This window comes from Heliangelus exortis, chromosome 2 (assembly GCF_036169615.1).
Source record: "Heliangelus exortis chromosome 2, bHelExo1.hap1, whole genome shotgun sequence".
Classification (NCBI taxonomy): Eukaryota; Metazoa; Chordata; class Aves; order Apodiformes; family Trochilidae; genus Heliangelus; species Heliangelus exortis.
The window spans coordinates 33576615-33603298 of record NC_092423.1 but is presented as its reverse complement, the minus strand read 5'-3'; the positions used below and the strand labels follow the sequence as shown (position 1 = coordinate 33603298).

The 26684-nt window shown below is 37.7% G+C and overlaps 1 protein-coding gene across 1 annotated transcript; it reads right to left on the bottom strand.

Moving 5' to 3' along the window:
- NGLY1 (N-glycanase 1) lies at positions 1-25768 on the bottom strand. Its single transcript, XM_071735475.1, has 12 exons — positions 25561-25768; positions 24132-24246; positions 20525-20758; positions 17255-17414; positions 14600-14822; positions 13813-13934; positions 13256-13401; positions 12963-13073; positions 7821-7985; positions 6317-6505; positions 2925-3102; positions 1-2417 (listed from the first exon to the last, which is right to left on the bottom strand). The coding sequence occupies exons 1-12, from the start codon at positions 25686-25688 to the stop codon at positions 2242-2244; spliced, it is 1947 nt and encodes a 648-aa protein (XP_071591576.1). The 5' UTR covers positions 25689-25768; the 3' UTR covers positions 1-2241.
- Positions 25769-26684: the final 916 nt, after the last annotated feature.

Below are 26684 nucleotides of genomic sequence, written 5' to 3'. Positions count from 1 at the left end.
TCTGGTTTCAAAAAATAATTAAACGTTTATTAATATTTGAGTTGCACTGAAATCAACATCAACAGAGAAAAATAGTGCATTTAAAACAGTTTAGGCATGAAGAGATTCAAAATGTTCACTACTCATAGGGTACTTTGAAAGACACTTTAAAGTCTTAAATTAATTTTTTTTCAGATTAGTTCAATTCAATTGGAGGTTTTTACTCACAAATTCTGTCCTAAACCAAACATTTTTATTCATTGCATGTTATCTTACAAATGCATAGTACTCCTTGATTGATTAGACTGCTGAGGCATTTTTCAATCTTTTTAATTCATTCAAACATTTTATTTATGGACTTCAACTACTTTGCTGTTTGAGTGGAAGATTTTATTAAGTTATCAGCAGCTATGTGACCAAATTTGTGAGAAAATTACTTTTATCTTATTACTTTTATTTTGCCTTCTGCTTTCAAATTATCAAATACAGTTGAGCTGTTCTGCAATACCTCATAGTTCTCTATTTTAAGTAAAACAACACAGGAGATAATTTGTCTTAAAGTATATCTTTTTAAGCGACCAAAATTATGAAGAAACATTTTCCTTGATTTGTGTCACAAAGTCTTCTTTTTCTTTTTTTTTTTGCTTATTTTCTTCCCACATAGCATACAAATTAGTGTAACATGCTTTCCTCTTGGGATTCCACTCAAAGCCTCAGAACTAGGGTTTAGCTGATACAGGTTTAGCTAAATACAGGAAGAGCTTTGAATGGAGAGGGGCCAATTCACTTGGCATCAGTTAACTGTAGATGAACACCCTTCCACACATTTCCCTGTCACTATGTTGTTCTGTATTAAGCAAGAGACACTGTCCTTCTAATTCCCTTTACACTGTGAAGTATATAATCCATCATACATCATTCTGTCACTCCTGAGCTGACACTCTGCTGCTTTTTAAGATGTCTGTAGTATAATTTTGATGCCTATGCTCACTGTGCATATAGTTTCCTAATAAAATCTGAATAGTCAATATTTGCTTAGATTTGTTGAAAATTTGCATTTATTTCAATGTAAATTATTTTAGACAATATTTTCAAATCAATACAGGGGTTGGAAGAGTTAGAAAAAAAGAACAAAAAGCTTTAAAAACACTGATGTAATAACACCACCCTATTTTCCCTTTATTTTTATAGTTTAAGCTTTGCATTATGGTCCTATGATAGAAAATTTCTTGTACAATCCAGCCACAGCCCTCTTTAAATTCTCTGATAAAGACCACCTAATCTGAACATACACTTTATTCACAGCACTGCTACAACTGACATCTCCTGGGTGGCAGTTTTTATTATAGTCAATGCCAAGAAATTTAAATGCTGCATGAAGGAACAGAAAAGTTGTATACACTTTTACATTCAATTTGGGAAGAACACTCAAAGCAACTCAAGAAAATAGCTTAAAAATGTAATTTTAAACTACATGCTAAATAAATCTTTTAAAAAGTAAGCAAATTTGATTTTATATAATTAAAAAGTATGTCTAACAAACAACCTGCTTTTTAATACAAAACAATCTCATGTTCTTACTCAGTTTTAAGTCTCAATTTCTTATCACAGCTCATGATATTTTAGGTCCATAATGAACATGTTCTTCAAAATTCTTTTATTTTCCTAGCACGCCATTATATTTCCAAACATTTATAGGTGTTAGATGCAAGCTTAATACTTAGATATATAAGAAGACCATTTTAAGATTGCTTCTACATTGATCTTAATTTCAGCTTTTCTAGTTCTTACATAAAATTGAATTTTTTTCCTTAAAATAATCGCAGTCTTTGATTATTTCTTAAAATACTTTAAAATTGTTACAAGCATCTGTTGTAACAGGAAATTTAAATTCAAACTTTTTTTCCAAGGAGTAGATTATTTAAAAAAAACCAGCAAGCCAACCCTAGAACTCCAAAGTAAAACCAATTACAATTGGTCTTTGCTTCCTAAAAGCTGTCTCCTTTTCATCATAAAGTTTAAGAAAAGGGTATTTAATGGTTTAATCCCCTGGTTTTGGTGTTTATATTTTTAAAATCAAGAAGGTTTTTTTAATGTTTACCTATTCAATACACGTGCAGCTTCAAGTTGTCTACATGGAAGTAGTGAAACAGCAAATTAGCTTCCAGCAGAATGAACAGGAACTGCCAACCAAATCTTCATGTTGTATCCACGGTGTAACAGCTTCAAGGAATCCAAAGAACATCTCTTTGGTTCAGGTTCTCAGAGGTCACTGAGTTTTACAATTATCTCCAAGCAATTTTCTTCACATCCAGTTAAGCTGTCCCTAAAGAGCTGTGTGTGCTGCCATGCAGTTTTGCCATCCCCTCCACTTAGAACTGCTTCCAAAGTAACTTCTGTTGCACCAGAAAAATCTGAATAGGAGCAAAGACTTCTATCTATTGAAGGGAAAAAAAACAATTCAGTAAGCCACTGCTCGGGAATGCATGTAGTGCTAGAATGCATGCTAAAAAGGGTAACTTGTAACAAATTTTTAAGGATCTTAGTTGCAGATAGTGGAATTCATCTATCAGTGGCAGAAAACAACCCTGCTGCAAAATTTTAGTTACTTGTTTAGTTTTTGAGCTCAGAGGAGCCAGTTAAGATTGAAGCCACCACATTTGGAAGAATCTATCCTTCCTAGTAAAACACACAGCTATCTTGTATCCACTCTGTTCTCGCTAACTCTGCTCTGTTGCAGAGAGAGCTGTGCATATTGATAAAACTGGGTTCTGTACCAATTTTGATTAAATACACGGTATTTTTTTTGACTTCACTAAGAAAGACTGATTGGATTAGTCAAAAATACATTTGCATTTCATTTTTAGTGTTTTAACAGTGCTCTCCATATAAACTATTTATTACACCTTTGCTGCACGATATAATGAATTAAATTCCACACTTACCACCTATCAGAGCAACTTCTGCTGTTGGAGAGTGAAGTCTCCACTTGATTCTTCCGCTGTGAAATGTCTGACTGCTTGTCCTAATTGAAATGCTGTCTATTTTTAGACCAACTGACTTGCACTCAAACTTCCAGCTGATGGAAGCAGAGGATGACCCCTCTTTTCGGGCTAAATAAACCTAAATAGAAAGAAGACATAGTGAGCATTTCAAAAACTGAGATAGATCCACACACATTTAATTAACTGCTGTAACAAGGACATAAGTACCTTAAGATACCACCACAGCATTCTTTATGATGCCTCTGAATTTTTAAAACTGTGCATAGTATGATTTTGTATATAATGTCATACTGAATCCTTAAGTCTGTCCACAGCTATATAACTGTACATGTTCGTAGTCAAACACTAATCTATTTCAACATGCTTGGTAAATTTTAAGCCACAAATACCCAGGTTTATCACTTAAAGAAATGCACACTTCTTTTTTTTATATAAAGCAGATTTCTTTTATATATATGTATATGCATATGTATATGTATGTATAACATGTCTTGGTTAAAGAAAATTATACATCCCAGAAATATATAAATCCTGTTATTAACATAATTTGAGCTGTTAGATATTTGCAAAATTTCCTGCAGTTCCAATGGTGTTCTAAACTCCACCTTACTGAACAATCAAGTTCGTATATTAACATTCATTAAGGTTACTATGAATCCTTCTTGTAAGAACTCTGTAATACACATCTAATGAAACCTTTTCAAGCCTGGGATCTATTACCAGCAAACCAAGGTAAAAGACATTACAGATTAAGGAGACATGATCCCTTCAGAATCCTTTCTTAAGAAAATTTATCTCATCTTAAGAAAATTTATATTCTGTTATGCCTAGGCTTCTGATAAAAGTAATACTGAATTGACTTACATAGGTCTCTAGTTTTTCGTCTAGAAAGAACAACCTGAAGAAAATGATAATAAAACACAGCAATATCACAGAATCACACAATGGTAGGAATTGGAAGGGACCTCTGGAGCTCATATAGTTCATACAGTCCAGCCCCACCTGCTAAGCAAGTTCAGCCAGATTATTTTTTTTTAAAATATCTCCAGAGAAGGAGACTCCACAACCTCTCTGAGCAGCCTGTTCCAGTGCACCAGAATCCTCAAATATGTTTTATTAAAGATCCCACCTTGATTTAGAAATTTTTACAGAATTTTAGTGCTACTATGCACCAACACATTAATTCTCATGTTTAAGACATCTAAAAAACCCCAAAGGTATGAGGTGTTGTTACATGGAATTTACCTACAAAAATGTAACAATTTAACCTTTCATGTGAATACAATCCTAATGCTCATGGAAGTGCTGATCTCCACACATTTTTTTTAAAGTACCTCAGCTACTTCTAGCAAGAGATTTCCATTGATCAGTTCCTACTGAATTGCCTTGCTTGCAAGAGGAAGCCAACTCACACTATTTATTATTACTTGGATGAGGTGAACTAAACATAGGCCTAATGGGGTAAAAGCTAAAATCTTAGCCTGTCTCATTCTCCACTATAATATTCAAGCATTTTATTAGAAAACCAGAAGTTCCATTTTGTATCTTCTTGACTGTCCTCTAACTTTCACACCTGGCTGCTCCTTTTTCAGAATTATTTGAAAAAAGTGTGATTCGGGGAAGAAAAAAATGACTCATTCAAATTCTTTTCCACTGGAGGAATTTTTCTGGAAAACGTTTTTTAGAGACCCACTGATTTCAGATCTGCAAGTTCTTATCATGCTTATTATCCCCTATTGTGGTCTGCTTGTTTGAGCCAGGGATGCCAAGTTATGTCTGGGTAATCCGCTTTAATCTGTGGTTTGTACTTGTTTGGGTTTTATACCATAAAGTCAAGTGACATTGAATAGCAAGAAAATATACATATAACAATGGAGATGGATACTTTCAGATTGTCCAAGATGATCATATATCTGAATCATTTTTATCAACAACAATGGCAAGACAATACATAACTAATGGGTCTTTCTGTTTCTCCTTTACTGTGTCTTTTACATTTAAATTCCTTTCATTACACACTAAATGATAAAACATTTCTGGGAAGGCCCCTTTGGCTGGTAAATTTCTTGGAGAGCTGCTGAAAAAACTCCAAATCCATACCTTGCAGATCTGCTAAAGACCTTTGAAAAAGAACATGCAAACCCCAAACAATCTTTTCCTTTGTTGTTTTCCTTATTACAAACAACTCCAAATGAAAAGGCATTTGAAATTCATACACTGGCATTCTGCAGGATGCCATTCCTGTAGAACCAAGATGCCTTACTCATAAGCCTGAGATATACCTGGAGCTGTAGCTCCTAATTTCTCAAGACCTCATCCTTTTTCTAGAAAAACTGTTGTCCCTGACTATGAGGTCTTCTTACTTCTCTTTTCCCATTTATCTACCCTGTTGTAACAACTTTTATATTATTCTTCATTTTTCCACCCCTATTCCTTCTCTGTCTCTTTTTTTGGTTTTTTTTTTTGTTGTTTTTTTTTTTAAATAACTCTCATTGCATTTTGCAAGCCAGTCATGTATAGACCAGCAAAGAAAACCTCAGAAGACACTTAAATACTTAGCTCCACAGCTCCACTTTTCATCAGTGAGAAGCAAACCACTGCCTAAGCAAGAAACCAAGCTAGAAGACTGTTTGGCTAGAGACATTTCAGACTAGTTGAAAACAGAGGAACAAAACAATAACATGCTACAGTTCCAGCCAGCAATGATCAATTCCACAGTTGGCAGCCATTGCAGAAAAAGATGTTTGCTGGTAAATGAACTCCTCCCATCTTGTAATCATCAGTTCTCTTATCAGATTCAGAGTGTATGACTCTTCTGATGCTTACTGTCCTGACACATGGGCAGGAGTCTGGGCAGTGTATACAACAATACTGATAACTGACAGGTTTTTGCTTGTATATATATATTTTACCTGCAATATTTAGGATGACAAATTCTTTTATTGGCTATGTATCAAAGAGATACTATAAAACTATTCTCCAAATAAAAGAAAATTTTTTTGAGATAAGTACCACTTTTCAACAAAACAGTATTGTGTGTTTGCCCAAAAGTGTAGGAAAGAAGTAAATTTTTATAGATTTTGTGTTTTAGCAAGGATTTTACCTATCTGCAGAGAATGTGGTCATGCTTTCTGAAAATATGCTAAATTTACTTTCAGTTCCTTAAATCATCTGGAAATCTTACCTGAAGCTTAACAGTAACATTTATTAAGTCAGATAAATTCTGTGGGTACCAAGAGAGGTTTTGATGCCAAACACTGGTAAAAGTTTTCTATTTTATTGCAGTTATCATACTTTTACAGTAAATCAGATGCTTTTACTGTTATCCTTACCATTTTCCAATCTGTTTCAACCTTTCTCCAAAGAGACTCTGCCTTCCAAACACCTGTTTCCCAGCCAGATATTTTTTCATTATTATTGGAAATCCGTGTATAACTGTCTTCTACTATATTGTATACGAGGTGGAAGAGTTTAGATGTCTTCTCTTTTTCAGAGGGAATAAAAATTACTTCTTTTCTTTTCTGGAAAAGGGAAAAAAACTTAATTCTATGCTACGTTTCAGTAAGAACCATGTTACTCTTCAACATCATGCCACGGTTTCCTAATTTAGTTTTGCTTCCAACTGCAAAAATGTCATTTTTAAGATAAGTCATGGACAAAAACACTTCTGCAAAACCAAGGTTTTAAACTAGTTTCCTACAACAGACCTGCACCTTTTTCAGAGGGCAGCAGTAATTTTCTTAAGTTTTTCATATAACTAGTTCTAGAAATTAATTACCAATAAAATAGCATAAAATTAGCAAATTTAAGTAAGAGATTAACATGTTACAACTAGAAAATTTATGTTGAGTATATTCCTTGTGCAATCAGTAAGTAAATTGTTATTTTTAATAGGAAATTTAATTCTGTGACTATCATATACAGATGCTTACATATGGCAGTTTACAAATTGACTTCAAAAAAACTTAAGGTACAAACTTTGTAATTTCACGGTATTACCTTTTTTTCTTTTTTTTTTTTTTAAGGTTTGTCATTGTCCTCATGAGTTTCAGCAAAGCAGAAATTAAATCTTCTAAACTACGGAGACCTGAAATAAACTCCTAGTTTCTCAAACATAAACAATTCTATAAAACTCATTAATTTCACCCAACTGCTTCTATTAAGGGTTGTCAGTCATTCCACATTACAGGATCACTCAAAACTGATACAACAAGTGATGGGTTAAGTCACACCTTTGCATGCTGACTTAAGCTAAATATGCCTCTGTTCTGGGAAACTGTATGTGAGCATTAAATACTAAAAAACAAAATCTTGTGTTCAGAAATAGTTGAAAACATTGATATGGAAATCAAATAAGCTTATTATTAAAGAGACTGCTCCATTTCCACAATCCTAATTGTTCCCATATTGTTTTGTTAATAAAAATCTTGGTTAAAACCCGGGAGTAGGTTTTAACCCACAAGTGACTAATACTGCAAATCAACTTTTTTTTTTTTAATTTCCCCAACAGTTTCCAACTGCCCTAAATTTTATAGCTCTGACACACTATAACTAATTAAAAGGAGAAAAAAAAATAACTTGTAAGAGCAAAACACACTTTAGCTATGGATTCCCAACAATTTTTACAATGAATAGACCATCATCAATCCTCAAAAATTATTTATGGATCTCTGCTGGATTCACATCAAACTTGCACCTAATGTTTTTTTGCAAGTTTTCCTGTCTAAACTAAGTATGCAGGCTACCTACCATGACGTGCTATTCCTCTGCAGAGCATAACCATAGAACTTCTGTTTAGCTACCTCTAAGATGGTCACCAGTAAAAATGTTAAATACCTCTGGGCCAATTTCACCTCTGGCTACTCTCCAAGCCACTGAACCTGATGTCCTTCCACCATATTCTCCAGGTTTAGGTGTTTTAGGAGAAATAAATTCAACAAGCTCCACAATCGTTCTTTCCAAGAGCTCTCTTTTTCTATTTTCTGACAAAGATCGTTGTTTCTGAAAATACATTTAAGAAACAAAGTAAAAAAAAATTAGAAAAATGGTATTTCAGTTCTGCTCTACAGTGACACCAACAGGAAAAAAAATCAATTGAAAAAACAGACCACCATTTAAAGCTCAGATTAACTGTTGGAAACATACCACATGTGTAAACACAAAACAGTCATATCTGCAGGGTCATTTGACAGCAATGATTCTGCTGTGAAATTTCATGCACTCTCTGGATTTTAAAATAAAGTGTGTGCTAGGTTTGTAATATGTTTGCTTGGATGATAAAACACTAGCATATTTTATAGCTATACATATGTATCCTGTACCATAGCTGTTCCTGACAATATTTTGGGGAAGAGAAAGAAGCATAACTTTTAGGTCAAACTTTTCTTTAAGGTGGAACAATTTAATTGGCAACAGTCTTGGTTTTGAGATTAAATAAAAGATTCAGTTCATCTCTGCAAGTTATTTCAAAGTGGCTGATTCTACAATAAACAAACTATGATATTAATATTTTTGCAGATATCAGACAATAGATAAAAATATATCAACTATGCTTCCAATTAAATTAGTGGAAAAGAGAAAGAATTGCATAACATGCTTTTTTTGCCAACATGAATAAAGATGGGCATTTTTTTGGTACATAACTTGAAAAAAAAAATTGAGGAGCTGGGGTTTTGTTTCTATGATTTTTTTACATCAAATATACAGAGCTGAAACATGAAGCCTTTTTTCTTATGTGCAGATACATGCCAGACAGGGATTGAAAATTTAATTTAACACTGAGTAAGCAAATGATTACACGTCAACTTTTTTTTTTTTTCTACTTTGGTGTTCTCTCAAGGCAGGCACACTCAGATAACTAGCACCTGAAACTTCAGGCTAAGAACTATTCCAATTATCTCCAAAGCAGTCTTGATCCCAGAGTTTTGCCATTAGGGATCAGAAAAGACACATTTGAAAGGGTTTGTTACAGACAACAATATGGAACTGGATAAAGGAAAGTAGATACAAAGAAATTATGAGAAACAGCTCCAGCTGAACGAATTCCAGCTGCCAAATACCAGTTCTAACACAGCAAGGGGGTTATACACCTCTGCTTGTGTTGATGGATGAGAAGCAGTGATTCAAGCAATTCCTCATGAAAAACCAGGCCTCCCTGCAATTAACACTTTCCTGGCCACTTTGGATATATGCAGCACTGCAGAACTCATTCCATCTAAGGGGATCTTTAGCATGGCTTACCCTAAGCTAAGATACCAACCTACTATTTTCTTGAAGCCACTTTGATGCAGGGAATGCCAGTGTCAGTGGTCACCACCGATGAAATCGGTGATGCCACACTGAGAATTAATTGCCCTTGCTCTGCAGCTGTTGTAAGGGTTTCTGAAACAAATGTGTTACAGAATAGTGCTTCAGCACAAAAGGAGTCTTTCAGAAGCACCCTGGTTTCAGCTGGAATAGAGCTAGTTTTCTTACTAGTAGCTAGAATAGTGCTGGTTTAGATTTAGTATGTTATTTTAGATTTAGTTTTTATTTTTTCTATGAGAAGAATGTTGATAATACACTGGTGGTTTTAGCTGTTGCTAAGAAATCAGAGATGCCCATGCAGCATGCAAGATATGCATAATGCTTGGGCTCTATAGAAATCAACACTGCCTGACCTGGGAAAACCTGTATATACATTTCCAAAAAATGACACTGTGATCAACAGCATTCATGTACTGGAAAGGATTCCAAGAGCTCCATTATTAACTGCAATGGCTCAAACTTCCTGCTTTTGTTTTTTCTTAAGGTATTACCCCCTACATACGTGCTCAGGCCCCACCTTTCTTTGGCAGACAGAGGAAATAGGAAGGAAGAGGGGTTGTGAACTGCATCTTTAAAATCAGTTCTGCATCACAGGTGAGTTATGCTGCTGATGCTTCCTGAAGGACTGTGTTTTGGAAGGTCAGCAATTTTTAACTTTTATTTGACCCACTGCTGGGTAAGCAAGAGAAAATTTGAGGGTGGAAATCAGATTTCAAACCTTTAAACAAGGAATACTAAATCCTCTCACATAAATCACCATGAGAGGTTCATAGTTCAACCTAAATTACTAATTTTCCTTTTAGGAGCTTACCTGGCTATACCTATAATCATTCACAATCGCCACCAAAAAATGGGGCCCAGAGCAGATGAAAAATAATCTGATTTTCTGCCCTACCATCAAATTCCCAATGAAAGCAGTGAAGGTTCATGGTCTTTTCCCCACTTTCGATAGGGGTAAAATACAATGGAATGGAATGAGGGACTGTCTCTTGCAGGTAACATAAAAAGGTACTCATGGTGTAGAGAAACTTTGCAGCCAGGGTGCAATATGGTACTATAGAATAACATCAGATGGTTGGCAATTTGCAGGCAATACACTCACTTAGGAATGCCTGACCCAAAGTTCTGAGAAACTGTGTTCTGAATAGATTAAATTATCTTTGCCTCTTCCATTTAACAGTGACAGTCACTCAACATCCTTTGAACTGCTGTGATGTCTCCACTTGGGCACTAAACAGACATGCAGAGAAATAATGACCAAAAAAAGTTGCTCTTTATGTAGAAAAGCACAATAATTATCTCTTAGATTTCATTTTCACTGGCATTGCAGTACAGGTTATAACATATACTGCATACTGTGCTTCTCTTTAGCTGTAACTTGGAGAACTGAGCTTGAAAGATGCAGTTTCTGAGTTTTGCATCAAAAGAAATTAAGACTTCAATTCCTCCTAGAGAGGAGAAGGGACAGTTATTGGAGGTCTCTGCCTACATCCATTACCCACAGTGTTGCCGTGAAGGTAAAAGCATAGTAGTTGAAATGGAGACCTGAGCAGCATAATGCTGTAAAATGTCATGACAGTTCCAGGGGTCAGCTGCTTTACCCCTCTGCCAACCACAGATGATGCTGAATATGACACAGAGAACCTCACACAGCAGCTTTTTAATGGCCCTTTGTTTCTCACTGCATTGTCACCTTAGAATGAACTTTCAGCAAGGCCCTTGGATGAGGACAAATATGAGAAACAAAAACTGTTCTTTTTAGCAATCCAATGACAAACTGCCTCTAAATCCCTGAAATCCAGTACCAACCATAAAAAAAAAAAAAGGAGTTTGAACAGTTATTTAGAGGGATTAAATTTATTATCCACTTACTAAATTAAATTAATCAAACCTATTCTGAACAGTTAGTGGGTAAAAGGAAGCATGTGTGTGAAGAGGGTAGTGTGAGTATAAGTTAGTTTGTAGAAAAGGAGAGTGAGTTGCTCCTCAGAATAAGATACCTTCAAAAGAAACAAAGGTATTCTAACAGAACCCCAAGACATTTTTTTAATGCTGCAAAGCAGTAGGGAAAGTGTGCAGCACAGAGAAGAGAGGGCTGGGATATTCCATATGTAGAGAAAGGGAGGAGATATACATGAGTGCCCTGAAAGCACACATGGACTTCTTTCCTGTGCTAGTTTTTAATGGAATTTTCATTTAAAGCATGACCAAAACTACCTGTTCTTTCTGTTTGAAAAGTGCTCATGTCAACTCATGAGCTACACTTTCCTATAAAGTAGGTGAAAAAACAAAACAAACAGGCCAACATACCAAGGGGCAGTATCATCTTTTGGAAATGGCAATGCACTTTTTTACTGGAGTTCACTAGACTTCTGTAAGTGACAACCTGATGTTGACATCATTGAGCTGAGGAAGAGGTCAGGCAAGTCAGCCCATAAGTCAGTTGCCTATACTTTCCTGCTTTATACTTTCCTCTGACATCTAGTCAGAGTAATTTTTTCAACTTACTAGTGCCTTGTTTCTAAGGTTCTCTCTCCCTAGAGACAACTGGTGTAGAAGAGTCTAGTGACTGCTTTCTATTGCCAGTAGATGAGAAGAAAGGATCCTCAGGTTAGTTTTGTAGACAGTAAAGGTTCAATGCTTGAAGACTCCTGCAACCCTGCACAAAGTGCACAGATTTATTTCTGATCCTTTACCTCCTTTTATTTTGTTACTCTGTGGTCAGCTTCCTCACTGCTCCACTCTGCTATGTCACTCAAATTATTCAAATTGTGATAAAACAATTGAGGATGGGGCTTGAATTCATGAATCCAGCTCAACTCTTCACCACTCTTAGCATGTGGCTATAACCCTCAAGCCAGCAGGCCTCTAAAGAAGCATAACCTGCTTGTTGTGATTTATACAGCCATCAGCTGTATATCATCACAGGAAATAAAGTTTCTACACACAGGTGTTAGGCCTGAAAGTTTTTCTGGTATTCCAGTACATTGAGCCAAAAAGAAAGTTCATCCTGTTCCAACTAGGGACTGCAAAACCCTGAGCAGAGAGGTGCTGTGTGTACTCAGGTTCTGTGATCATGACATGCAGGTGCAAATGGCTCCATGTGTTTTGGGGACATTAGGCATGAACAGAGTGTGTGGCCCTGAGCCAAAGCCCCACTGAGGGTATCAATGCTTCTTGAATGTCTTGGGAAAAGCCTGTGAGTCATTTCTCCCACTTCCTAAAGCTTGTAAAGTCGGGGAAAAAAACAATTAGGCCTAAAATTCATATAACCATAAATACTATTATTTCCCATATAACAGCATTATTGATCTAGAAAAAGCTCAGCTGCCCTCAAGGACTCCACATAGTTAGAAAGCAGTTGTAGTTGACCCCTAACATGTGTTGATGGGTAAATCTACTTCAAAGCCATCAAGAAAACTTACATACACACCATAAGTGGACACACACTTGACCATGTAAGAGATAATACGATAATTCTCCTACATACCATTCCTTAGCTTATTTCACCTAAGTTCAGCACTGTGAGTGATTCTTCAGTATTCAATGTAAAATGAGGTCTGTGCAGTTAGCAGCATTTTATATTCCACAGTGCATGGACTTTGCTGTTCAAAGACTGCATTCTGGAAAAACATTTGTGTTAAAGAAATCCATCTAAGAAAAGCTACATACCATTCTGTTTAGTGCATTAATTGTTTCACGTAGCGTAGCTTCACTGAGTGCTGTCCTTCTAGAGAGTACTTCTTCATGCTTACAGCTGTATCTCCAGGTAACATCAACAACCTCAAGCACAAGTAGAAGAAGAAAATAAAGCAACAAAAAATTGTCAGGTATCTCGCTCCATTGAAAAAGGTTAGCTCATTGAAATACGTTTTTCTATAATAATTCTGGAAATCACACCAAGATGCAATACACCACACAATTGGTGAGGGCAAGTTTGTTTCATTACTCAATATTTCTCCTACCTCATCTTTGGATACTGCAAATATGTAGGAGAGCTTCTTTCCCCACCCAGTTTCATAGAGAAGAGGTTTATCACAGACATTTTCACAGGGATCACAGTGAAGCCACCTTTTCTGAGATGAAGAATATACTTCAGTCCACACATGATCTATGTAAAAAAGGCCAAGAATAAACTATTAATTATAAGGATATGTTCTCTTTTATAATGCTATAGTATATTGTAACTTTTCCTCATTTATTACATGAAGAAATAGGTGGAAGAATGTGTCTGATCATTTATATTCAGAAAAGTTACCAGAGGTATTTCTTTCTATTTTCAGATCGTAGTCCCTTAGACTGGACTAAATATGGTATCATTCTGAATTCAATCATCAAACCTTACTTGTAGAATTGTATTTTTTCTCATAAAGCAAGACAGGAAATTGAGTACATATTGTCTTTGTTAGCTGAACTGCCAATCTCTACATGCTGCCTGATGGTTAATATGAGAACTGTAAAACACATAACCTCATTTTCCATAGGTTTGATTTAACATTAAGATATTCTAGAATACTGATACCTGTACAGTCCCAGACATATCTAGCTTCAAATCCAACAGCTCTGCAACACAGTGTGAAGCAGTTAGCCCACTCGCCACAGCGTCCACATCTGGTTTCCAGAAGTTTTTCGGGATTATTATACCTACATGGGAAAAACAAAATAAACCAAAATCAGAATAATTGAAACTACCTTATGACTGTCCTTGTGATGATTTTTTAAAGAGATTTCAGTGCTATTCAGTTCACAGAAGATAATGGATATGACACGTGGAAGCAGAATGCTACTTTGACTCAAATGGCTCTGTCTCATGTCAGCAGCAATGGAATTTATCTGGTTGGTTTTTTTCAGTTTTCAAAATCAACTTAAGATTTCACCTTAAAATAATAAATTTTTCATGCTGGTCCTTTTGATACTTAACAAAAACATTAAGAACCAGGATACTTGATTTGCCACAGAAGTGAAAATTTTCCTTGAAATCATAAAAACCTACCTATATACTATGCCCGTATTACCATACTATATTTAAAAGCTCTACGCTACCAAATTAAGAGTAAATAAATAATAATTTTTTAAAAATCAGACAAGTATTCAGAACAAGGCTATATAAAAGAAAGCAATATTTTGTTTTTAAAAATCCCTAATCTTATATAGCAATTGCTGGTTCATCAACTATGCTATCACATTGCTTAACATGGCTTCTCTGCTCTTTCAACCAACAACTTATTACTTGTGCACAAAACACACAAATGCAAAGCTATTTCTTGAAAGACATGAAAAAAAGACAATGCAAATCTTTGTCTGCTCACCTTGGGAACCTATTACAGAACTGACACTGGCTGCAATAATGATTTTCCACTCGACTGGCATTCCACCTTAGATCATCATCAGTAGGCAACAGATTGTCACTTTTAGCCTCTGTATGCCCACCACACCTGCTGCAAGGAAGACTATTTACCCAATGAAAAAAGTCATTCTTAAACCAGTCCAAGAGCTCCAACAACAAGAAATCCTCTTCATTCACATGTGCACCTGTGAAATTTTTACCACACGGAGTTAGGTCAAATGAAAAAATAGTTTAGTTGAATTTTCCAGTATCAACATAAATAACCATTTCTAGGCCTTTTTTTGAAGTCTCATTGTAAAAATAAATTATATAAGCACACACACAAAAGAAATTCTACATTCTGAAGACGAAATAGTTATTTATAAAACTATATATCTAAAGAACAAAAGTCTGCACTCTAAACACTACCACTAGAGTAAGAATAAAGAATTGCTCAAAAAAACCCAAGTTAAATAAGCAGTGGAGCCCAGCAAAGTTCCTCATGCTCTTCATATTCTTGCAGGGCTTCAGAAGAGAGAATGTTAATTCTTTTACTACTCCTAAATATTATTTTCCCATTCTTAGCTATTAAACTAGGAATAAGAATTGCTTAAATTTCATCATTCTAAAGAACCAGACACTGGCAGCAGTCTAGACAAGGAGATTTATTAACAACAGACTTCCTATGAGCACAGCTTAATTATTGTAGAACATGTACATACATCACGTGAACAAACTTGAGTTTGTTTATGAATTCAGCAAATAAACTCCTTTGTCAGCTTATTCAACACAGCCAAAGGATATCTTACTTTTTTTCACTCTAGCCTACTCCACCATACTAGACCCCTAGATTCTTCTGGACTATTTTCCTGTGTTCAGAATAGGTGTAAGAAACTGTTCATGAAATGTCACCATTTCACCACCTGGAAATAATCCCACTTCACCTAATTAACAAATTAAAAAAATCCAGTCTTCCTAAAGAGATCCATCTCTTCTTACTCCTTAGAATCTTTAAATGTATATTCTGCTGCAATGCTCAGAGATACTCTTCCATCTCAGGTTAACAAGCATTCAAAAATAAATTTTCAGGAAAATGTTGCATGGAAAGAATGATGAATGTTTTATTTGAACAGAAAGTAGTTGGTTATGAGATGCAATGATTTATGAATTCACAATCCATCTTTCTAAAGGAAAGTAGTAAAAAGAAACAGAAAAAAGTTCTGTATTTCTGCTCAAATGACCTTAATCTTCCTAGCTCTTATGAGCAAAAAATGTCTAATATGCATCATAAGGGTCTATTTCCAAAGAAGTGCTTCTATGAAGCTCTTTAAAAACACTCTCAAACTAACATGACCCGAAACAGTGGAGTTCCATCCTTCCTTCTTTATTTTAATCTAAACTAAAGCCTAGAAGCTGATCTATTTTGAATAGATCAGCTCGATGGCTTGGGAAGAAGCATCTGACAACTCCACCCTCTTTCTTCTTTCTCCTTTTTAATAATGCACACAAAAGAATTAGAACAGAGTTAAGGGGTATGTTTGTCTTTATGTGCTTTTTAAAATGAATTTGAATAATTTTCGTTTATTACTGTCTCTTTTGCCCATTGTATTGTCCTACACTGCTGGATGAGAATGCTTTTTACTTGTTCATGTGGTTTCCTACTTAACAATATAACTTTATTAAAAGAGAAAAACTACAGTGATAATCCATTGTCAAAATGTTCCCTATAGCCAAAGACAGAACCACATATCAGTGTGTGGCTCTGTGAGACATCACAAAGCCATGTATAGAAACAGCACTCCCATCAAGTTCACAGAACCTCTTCAAATAGAGTCTTTCTGTCATAGCTTTACAGTGAAACGCATTTTTTGGTTTAAATATGGTCTTAGAATTGTATTTTTTTAAATATAGATTTAAGCAAATATAGATTTGCTTAAGTAAAATTTCCCTATGTGGCTGAAAATAAATCTTAATGTCATTTGAAAATAGAAATATATAATTTTTAACTGGCAATGACCTTGCACATTCGAAACAAATTTGCATTTATGAAGAAAATATACATTTTAGTTGCCAATACCACAAATCCTTATGCCTATATTTCATTTCTAACTCCAAGAGAATGGCACATGAACAACCTTCTTCATTTAAGCATTAGCAAGAACAGCATTTCTTTGTATAAGGTTGTGTCTTAGAAAGTTTTCATGCAAAATTTCACTTTAAAATTAAAAAGCATTATTTTGAAATTTTATTCCAAATTTGAAACTGTAGTATGTACAGAATAATGGACACACAATTCCAAAAAAAGAAGCAAGAAGCTTCTCAAGCAAGAAGCTCCCCTCCTGTGCTGTAGCTCTTGTAGCACTGTTTACTACTAACTCAGAAATTAAGAGTTAAAAATTTCTATGTGAAAGCAGTAATGCATAGATGACAAAATAAAATTTAAAAAAAACAACAACAAAGTAAGGAGAGAAAGGGTAGAAAATTAGAAAATTAGGAAGAAGGTAATTTTAATTTAAAGAGATAATTTTGGAACCTGCAGATGTATGGTCAAATCCACATACCTAAGGCACAGTAAATATATATGGATTGTGCAGGTGTTTGAAAGAATGTTTCACACACAATAACTTGTTAGCATTACCTTTGTCCAGTCCTGTAGCTTGTGCTAACTTTTTCTGAGCCTTCTCTTTCAGTTGCTGGAGAGGAATTGAAGCTAATGCTTTCTGCTGAATAGAAGGATTCTCGTACATCGGTACAAGATGCTCAAATTTTGTGTGAAGTGCTTTCAAGATACCTGCAGCCTGCAAAAGGATTTTCAGTCACAAGATGATTTATGAACTTCCACCTCAAGTCAGAAAAACCAAACTCTACTAATTTTAGGTTAACCCAGTCATAATTCTGTAGCTACCTTATAGATTTCTTTACAGGTGAAGTTAATACATCAATAAACATTGCAGACACCACCAACCAAACTTTAAAGCCAGCTCTCTCACCTTTAAGCATTCTGAAAGATGTACTGAGAGAAAAAGTGTACTGATTCAGGGAGAAAACTGTTTTTAAAGGCACCTCTGATGGAAAAGTTTTTTACTTACCTCCTTGCCATATCTTCTGCACACCTTTTACCCAAAATCTACAAAAGAATCTATAACTCATTCAATTTCCTGGACATTGGTGCACCAGTTCACATAGCTTTGGCAGATTTGAATAGACAGACCTTTGGCCATCTATCAAAGTGTATTTCACTAGAAATTAAATATAAGAACTATGCTTTTTCAGTCAGTTATTCTAAAGGGTTGCTTCATGGCAACCACATGTTGCACCCAGTAAGGTACAGCTGTTATCTACTAAAATAAATAGCTCAAGTTAACAACAGGGAAGTTAGTAGCTGAGCAAACTATTTATTCTCATTTAAAGGGGAACACCAAAAAGTTAAATGGGGCTTTAAAATTAAGAGTCCATCATATTTTTTGGGGAGGACTATGGCATTTCTATATGTACTTTTCTCTACTGGTAGGTTATGCTTCAGCCTTTAGCCGTGTTAACTACCATCCTTGCTTCATCAAAAGCCCCTTCTTGAGATGCTAGTTGCAAATGCAAGGCAATGCACAGCTGTGAGAACTCTTCAGAGGGTAAGTTCTTTCAGAGGAACACTTAAATAAGGAGTGGTTCTTTTGATGCTGAAGAGTACTACAGGACCAGTCCTTGCTTTTCATAACTGCTGAAACAGAACAGAACTGGTTTCGCTCTTCCTGGAGCTCATCAGCTGTAGGTAACTGATTTAACCTCACAAACCCAACTGTGATAAGAATTACTTCAAGTTGGGGAACAGAAATAAGGAAAGCTGGGGACTGCCATTGGCTTGTAGATCTTCATGTTCTGTCAGGTTCCTGAAAGAGTGTTCAGAGATACTGCTTAAAACAGGAGAAAGTCTCTCAAAATCTTTGACAATTTAGATTTTCCCATTAGTAAACACAAGTATTCCAATAGTGCTTAACTCATTTCATGAAAGCAACTGTATACCAATAAAGCCTTATGCAAACATCCAGACATGTGGTAAACCTCGCTGCAAATCTAAGTTTGGATACACCTTTCCTCCTATTATTGCTGTGTCATTCAGGAAGAGATCAGAATCAATAAACCACAATAATGACTGGCCAGAGCATTCCTTTCTTCAAGTCTCAAGCATGTGTTATGATAAGAAATACAGACAAGACACCAATGAGGCAAAATAAGGGCAGGCTATGTCCCCAGAACTATGCCATTTAGGAGTATTTCTGTGCTGTCTCAAGTCACTTTTCCCTGAGCTTACCAGGGTTCCTATGAACCACAGGTGTAATGCATACGCAAGAAATAAAAATGCTTGCACAACAGAAACCACTCTAAATCTCTCTGACATTTGACAGCAGTGCATACATCAATAATACAACTATACCTCTGCAATATGCTCACTTATAACCAAAACAGCTATTGCTTTGTAAGCAAAATGGCCAAGCCACAGCCCATGGACCTCCTTCCAATCAACCAAGACTTTACAGAACAAATTCTATAGCCAGTGTAATTTCCTGAAGACATCATCTGAAATGCAGCATTCTAATTGCAAGCCAATATTGCATTAGCAATGTCCCTGAATTGCGTAAGTTTGGTCCAATCAAATAGTGAATCAAGAAACATGGAAAAATAAGAGCTGCAGAGAAATAGATCCACAACTCTGATGGCTAGGGTAACTCAGGGCAGAAAAACTACAAATGACAAGGATTAACCTCAGAATATATTGTGTCAGCTTGAAGTCTGTAACATTTCTCATTGCAAGATCAACATAACTTTTAAAGCCTCAAAGCTTCCAGTACTTATCAGTACTGCAGCAAGTCACTCTAGAGGGTTCATAAAATCGCTTCCATCCACCATTGCAGAAGTAGCTGAAACAGTAAAATCCAAGAAGTAGCCCCCCCAAAAACCAAAAAAAAACCACCACCAACACCTCAAACAAATTCAAATAAACCCAAGTAGAGTATCTCATAGGCAACTACTAGCATGCTAATTTAATTACACTAAATGATTCAATATTCATGTGCCCACAACAGTTCCTTTCCCAAAAGACATTATAGGTGATGACAGATCATTGAGTTCCCTTTCTCACTAAGAGCCATCAGTTCAAACTATGCTTTGCCGTACTTTTGCCCACTCATCTTGGATAGATACCAGAAATAAATTGTTCAGAATCCAGCAATATACAGATAATACCACTTTAAAGTGACCAACTCTGTTTAAGGATGTATGAGATGTGAACTTTTGGAAGGATTCATCTTACAACAGCTTTAAGACTGAAGTGACATTGGTTCTTGGGGGAAAAACTCTTTAGAAAGTTAAATCAAAGCAACCTTTACACATTCTATCAAAAGACATGATTTCATTTTTCAAAGCTGTATGAGACCTTATGTGATGAGGTGGTCCTCTCCCACCAGGTCAAGTAACATCAGATGAAAGGACTCTCCCTTTCTGTCTTGATAGGGAATTTCATGCCAATCTCTTGGATAAAGGAAACACAGCCTAAATAACTTTAGATTTGTTGTTGCCTCATTAAGTTGCTGTTTCTCACAACAGTTACATGTAAAAACCCAAAGTCTTCACAAGCTACAGGTATAGGTGCATGAACTGAGACATCAACAATTATAAACATTATGGTTGTGCTCCCTTCTTCTGCTGGCTCTTAAATACCAAACATGATATACAGCCCTAGCCTTAGCTTTCCACTCCTTCCCACCCTGATGTGGATTTTATTCAGTCAGGTCCTCAATACGCCCACATCTGGAGACTACACAGGTTCTCTGAACAACCTGTCCCAACAGTTCTCTCTTCTTCAATATTTATATTCAAGATCAGTGTGCCTACAAAGTTCTCAGGTTATAATTACCATTTCAAGAGACTGCACAAATGATGTTTCCTGTTGCTGGTGGGCAGGGGCAAGAGCAGGTCTTGAAGGTTGACATGCAACCGCCTGAGTGGTAGCTGCTGTTTCAGAGGATCCCGATTTCTGGATTTGATTTGACTCATTCAGTCTGCTACTCCTCTCTCCAGCAATTAAATCTCTGATTTTACGTAGCTGCTCAATTGAAGCTTCCTTAGGGAAAACAAGGTGAGTTTCTCCCTGAAATTTAGACAAATTAATTCAGCAGTTAATGCAGGCCTAAGATAGTCAGCTGTTTGTATCTATAACTAAAAGCTACATAATTTACTGGAAGTTAGCACACTAGAACTTGGCAGGATTCAGTTTTTAGATTAAGTCTCTTAAAGAAGAAACTATTAGATCAAGAATGTACAGTCAGTCTAGAGAAAGGGGTTCATAACAACATACTTTTGTTAGTAGATTACTTTACAGAGCCATACATGGAGAACACAATTACAGTTTGGCAGAGAAAGCAGCAACAACAGAAATACTCAGTTCTCAGTACAGCAGAAAAATTCTAGGCAACACTGGAGGACAGCCAGTATTGGGGGAAGAAGCCTCGAGAATGGCATCTGCTGGGAATTCTCTTCTATACTGCTATCTTTTATAAGTTTTCAGTCAGGAAACATTATTCTTATTGAGACCTGTACCCACCTTGATTTCTGGGTTCCTATGTTTGATTATAACATCATTACTGGCAGCATGACAAAAGATAAGTAATTACGACAAAAGCAAATTATCAGTGTACTTACTATGAAGAGAGAGGTTACTAAAAACAAGGATATCCTGAACATTTATACTTTAAGTTTCAGTTTCAACCACTGCAGCACTTCTATTTATTAAAATGAGTAATTCGTTTATCCACAGTTACATGAGGTCACCTATCACTGCAGATGCAGTGCTTCACTTTAACAATTATAATCACAACAAAACTAAATGCAGTGTATCAATCCAGCAGATGAGTCCTCACTTTTTTAACTGAAAAAGTGGACTTACCAAGCAGAGACAAAGGAAGAAACATTTTTAGCTATTGCAGTTGAAGAGAAGCCTCAGTTCACACAAAACCTTAAGACTGAGCCAACATGCTCCCAAAGATCTGACAGAAATGGGATGTTTAAAATTACTGTTACTAGAGCTTGAGTGCTTCACTAGCTGCACTGACTACTGCTTGGCTGAAGGACATCATTAGAATTCATCTCCTGAGCACCATCATGAGAACAAATCCACAGAACACTTCTGCAGTCACCGTTTCTTTTAGCACACTTTTTTTTTTTTTAATTAGAACAGTTATGCTAATTGACTTTACCCAAAGTGAGGGCAAAGGTCTCACAACAGCTGGACCATAACAATATAATGTCTGAACCCATACAGAAGTGCAACGTCAAACAGGCAGGTTAAAGCAAAGCTGTAGCAAAGGCTTTGTACTATCAAACAAGAGCTGACTTTTCACCCCACCTCTCCTGTAATTACAAAGGCTGCTTCCAGCCTAACAAGCTTTGGCAGCTGCTTAGGTTCTAGCAAGAGAGAGACTGTTTCAGGACAAAGCAATTTTCAAAATACATCTTTTTAAGTTCAACAGAATCAAAAATCATTCAAGGCTACTTCAGGATACAGTTTCATAATTGTTTTAAATGAGTAAGTCTCTCCCTCCCTCTACTTCAGTAGTCTCTTGCCCTCCACAGCTGTGGTGACAACACTAGTACTTGTGCAGCTACACTGTCCAAAACATACTTCTTTTTTTGTTGTTTTGGGGGATCCATCTTTAATCAGATCAGCTTCCCTTGTCTAACTTGCTGTGGAACCACACAAGCCCTACTGTTGGTAGGAACAAGGAGAAGAGCAGGACTTTTCCTTTTCCCTTCCAAATGACAGTTTCAACACACAGTTTTACAGTATCATAGAACCATAGAATGCCAGGTTGGAAGGGACATCAAGGATCATCTGGTCCAACCTTTTCTAGGTAGGAACACAGTTTAGATGAGACAGCTCAGCACCCTGTCCAGCTGAGTCTTAAAAGTGTCCAGCGTTGGGGAATCCACCACTTCCCTAGGGAGATTATTCCAATGTCTCACTGCTCTCACAGTGAAAATCTTTCTTCTGATGCCCAATCAGGATCTCCCCAGGAGTAACTTGCACCCATTACACCTTTTCTATGTGACTCCTTGTTAAAAAAAAATGGAGTCTCCATCTTCCTCGTACACACCCTTTAATGCTGGTACATGGCAGTAAGGTCACCCCTAAGCCTTCTTTTCCCAAGCCTGAGCAAACCCAGTTCTCTCAGCCTTTCCTCATAAAACAGGCTTCCCAGTCCTTAAGTCATCTTTGTGGCTCTTCTTTGCTCCAGTCTGCCCACATCTGCCACAATATTCCAGGTGTGGTGTGACAACTGTTGATCAGAGTGGGATGATGACTTCTTTATCTTTGCTGGTGATGTCCCCGGTTGATACAACCCAGCATCCCTCTGCCTTTCTTTGCTGCTGTAGCACACTGGTCACTCATATTGAGCTCACTGTCCATCAGGACCCCCAGGTCCCTTTCTACAGAGCTGCTCTCCAGCAGGATCCCAGTCTCTGCTGCACTCCTGGGTTATTTTTCCCAGGTGCAAGGCCTTACTACACTTGTCCCCTTAGAACTTTGTCAGGTTCTTGTTAGCTTGCTCCTCCAGACTGTCCAGATCTTCCTGGAGTGGGGCTCTTCCTGATCTGGAGTGTCTACTTCAACTTGGTGTCATCTGCAAACTTCATCAGGGTGCACCTGATCCCAATATCCGGATCACTTATCGTATTAAATGGCACGGGGCCCAATATTGATCTCTGGGGAACCTCACTTGTGACCAATTGCCAGCACAAAAAAAAAAAAAAAAGAGCTATTTACCACCACTCTTTGAGTGCAGACCCTCAGCCTGCTCCCACCTTAACAGTTCACTTATCTCAACCATAACTCATCAGTTTATTTAAGAGGAGGCTACAGGGTATTGTAAAACTTTTGAGAAGCCCAAGTAGACAATTTCCACGACTTGCCCTGCATCCAGTGAGCAGTTCACTTTGTTGTAGAAGGTGATCAGGTTTGCCAAGGTTCCATAGCTTTCCCAGGGACTGAGGTAAAGCTGATCTGTAAGGTCTACAATTACCTGGATCCCTCTTTGAACCCTTCTAGTAGATGGAAGCTACATTAACTTTCTTCCAGTCATCTGGGACTTCCCCTGATCTCCATGACTTCTCGAAGAATATGTAAACTACTGTCTGATAATGCACCCAATAGTGAGCTGCTACTATGAAAAGAAGTTTTCACCTTGTTTCCTACTATTTCCTTTGTGCTAGCATTGACATGTATCTGACCATTAAGTCAATGAATAGTGATCACTGATCACCTTAGCTCTAGTTCCACCAGATTTCTGAAGTAAACTCACTGACATTATCTGTTGGCAATATTTGTGAGCAAGGATTGAAAAAAAATTAAGAAACTAAAAATCAACTCAAAATCCAGGGCCTTGCAAGAGCAAAAAAAAAAATCCATATTTAAATTTTAGTGTGTAAACTGATTAAGACTTCAGGAATTACAGAATTATACTCACCTCTTGAAACCCCATCTCAAACAAACATTCAACTGCTCCTCTGACAGGCAACAGCCTCGTGGAAAACGCTGGATTTCCAATGCGAATTAATCTGTATTTTTCTTCATAAGGATTCCTGAAGAAATTGAAAGCTTTAATTAGGTGTGCAAATTAAGTAAACACTTAAAAGCTGGGTAACTGTACTAAGCAACATTAGCCATTCATAAGAGATTTTTTTAAAGGTTAGCTTCCTTCACACCATGCAGGCAGAATGTGAAACCTATCTAAAAGCTTGACTTAGTTCATGTCCTTCTGCATTTATATTTGAGTTACCAAATTGGTTTTAATTTTTAGTTTGCAACTTAAGTACATATTTATGTGTTCTGCAGTCCTAGCCAACAGGGCTTAGTCTGCAGTGACACTTAAAAGACAACTGGACATTCACCTCCACCTGACAGCCTTCTAATTGAGTTCCTCAGTTAAACACTGGATGGTTTTAGGCTCTCTAAGGAGGCACAGATAAAATTCCTGGTACATGGGTTAAACACCTGTGTCCTCTGCTTACTGAAGGGCTACCTCTCAGCTCCCTTTTCCTCTTTCAGCTCTCCTCAATCTTTTTCTCTCTCATCTTTCCTCAAAATGAGTCAGCCCAGGACTGACTGTTCTGTCACACAGCACCGTTTTGGCAAGCAGCTGACAAACCAGATGGGGAGGGGCAGCACACACATCTTGAGTAGCTTTAAGACATCAAGGTCAATCACATATCCTGTGTGTATACACCCTACAGAGCCACCCCGCTGAAATACATATTAACTATATATTAATTCCTAACTATACTTACTTATATTTTAACTGTATATTGACTCACAACTGTAATTAACTCTTGATACTAATATTACTGACTCAAAAGAGAACGGCAACAGGAAAACGAAGTTATTTTCACCTGACTTGCTGTGCGTCCACGAATCTTTAGGCGCTTGAACGTTTGCAGAATCAGAGCCAATGCAGAATTTTTAACGCACATGCAAAAAACCCCCAAATCGCAAAAAACCCCCAAATCCCAAAAAACCCCACAAGCCCTCGAAACACACCAACCAGCAATAAATAAGGAAAATTAAAATCCCAGCCACTACCTACTCTGCTGCGAAAAGTAACCTTAGGTTTTATTTTGTTTGTTTTGGTTTGGTTTGTTTTTTTTTTGAAGAATGATCTAAAAGAAGTGAGATGCTCCGGACCTCCGGTATTACGTAACAAAACCCAAATCGAACCATACGGCTGCTCTTTGGAGACAGTCTGTCTGCAAGGCTAGGAACAAACACCCACACACCCTCAGGAGGATGAAGCAGCCGGTTCCCGGAGGGTGTTGCCCGGTCGGGACGGCCGCTCTACTACCCCGCGGCAACACCCGCCGGGAACCCGGTGGACACGCCTGTCGCCTGGCCGCCCTCACCGGAGGATGTTATCCGCGTAGGTCAGGAGCAGCCGCGAAGCTTCCAGGAAGATCTCCCGCCCGTTCTGGCACAGCTCGGTGACGGCGGGGGAAAGGGGCGAAGCGCTGAGCCCCACGGCCGCCGCCATGCTGCCGCCCCAGCACGCGCCGCCCCGCCCCGCCCCGCGCCCCCACCCCCAGCGCAGCCCCGGGGCAGCGGCGCATGCGCAGTGTGAGGGAGATTGGGGCGGGGGGGTGGTGTGAGGTCAGGGCCCTCGGATGCCGCTCCCACCGGGATTGGGGGGGGGGGGGGGGGTTCAAAGGTCCGTAGGACGGCAGCAGTTATCTTTAATAGAGTCACCGAAAGAATCAAGCTGGAAGAGAGCCATTAAGGGTCATGGAGTGCAACTCCCTTCTAAACTCCTCCTCCTAGCTGCTTAAAACTCAACAGCATGACTAAGGGCATCGTCCGGGTGCTCCTTGACCCCTGACAGGCTCGGTGCTGTGACCATTTCCTTGGAGAGCCTGTTCCAGTGAGCGGTCACCCTCCCAGGGAAGAGCCTTTTCCAAATGTTCAATTTGACCTTCCCCCGATACAACTTCATTCCACTTCCCTGTGTCCTCATGCTGGTGACCAGAGATCAGCACCTCCTCTTCCACTGCCCCCGAGTGTTAGATGGATATCCCTCACAGAATCACTGAATGGCAGGGGCTGGAAGGGACTTCTAAAGATCATTGAACCCACACCCCCTACCATAGCATGACCAAAACTAGAGCAGGCTACTCTGAAATGCATCCAGACAGGTCGTGAAAGCCTCCAGAGGAGACTCCACAACCTCTCTGGGGAGCCCCTTCCAGGGCTCTGTAACCTTTCCAGTAAATAAATTCTTCCTCAAGTCAAGGTGGAACTTCCTGTGCTTTATCTTGAATTCACTGCCCCTCGTCCTATCACAGGGCACAAGTGAGAAGAGGTTGTTCCTTCTTGATGCCCAGCCCTCATGTATTTATACACATTAATTAGATCCTTTCTCAGCCTTCTCCTCTCCAGATGCAAAAGCCTCAGGTCTCTCAGCCTTTCTTCATATGGCAGGTGTTCCAGTCCCCTAATCATCCTCATAGCCCTCCCTTCATTGTACTCAAATAAA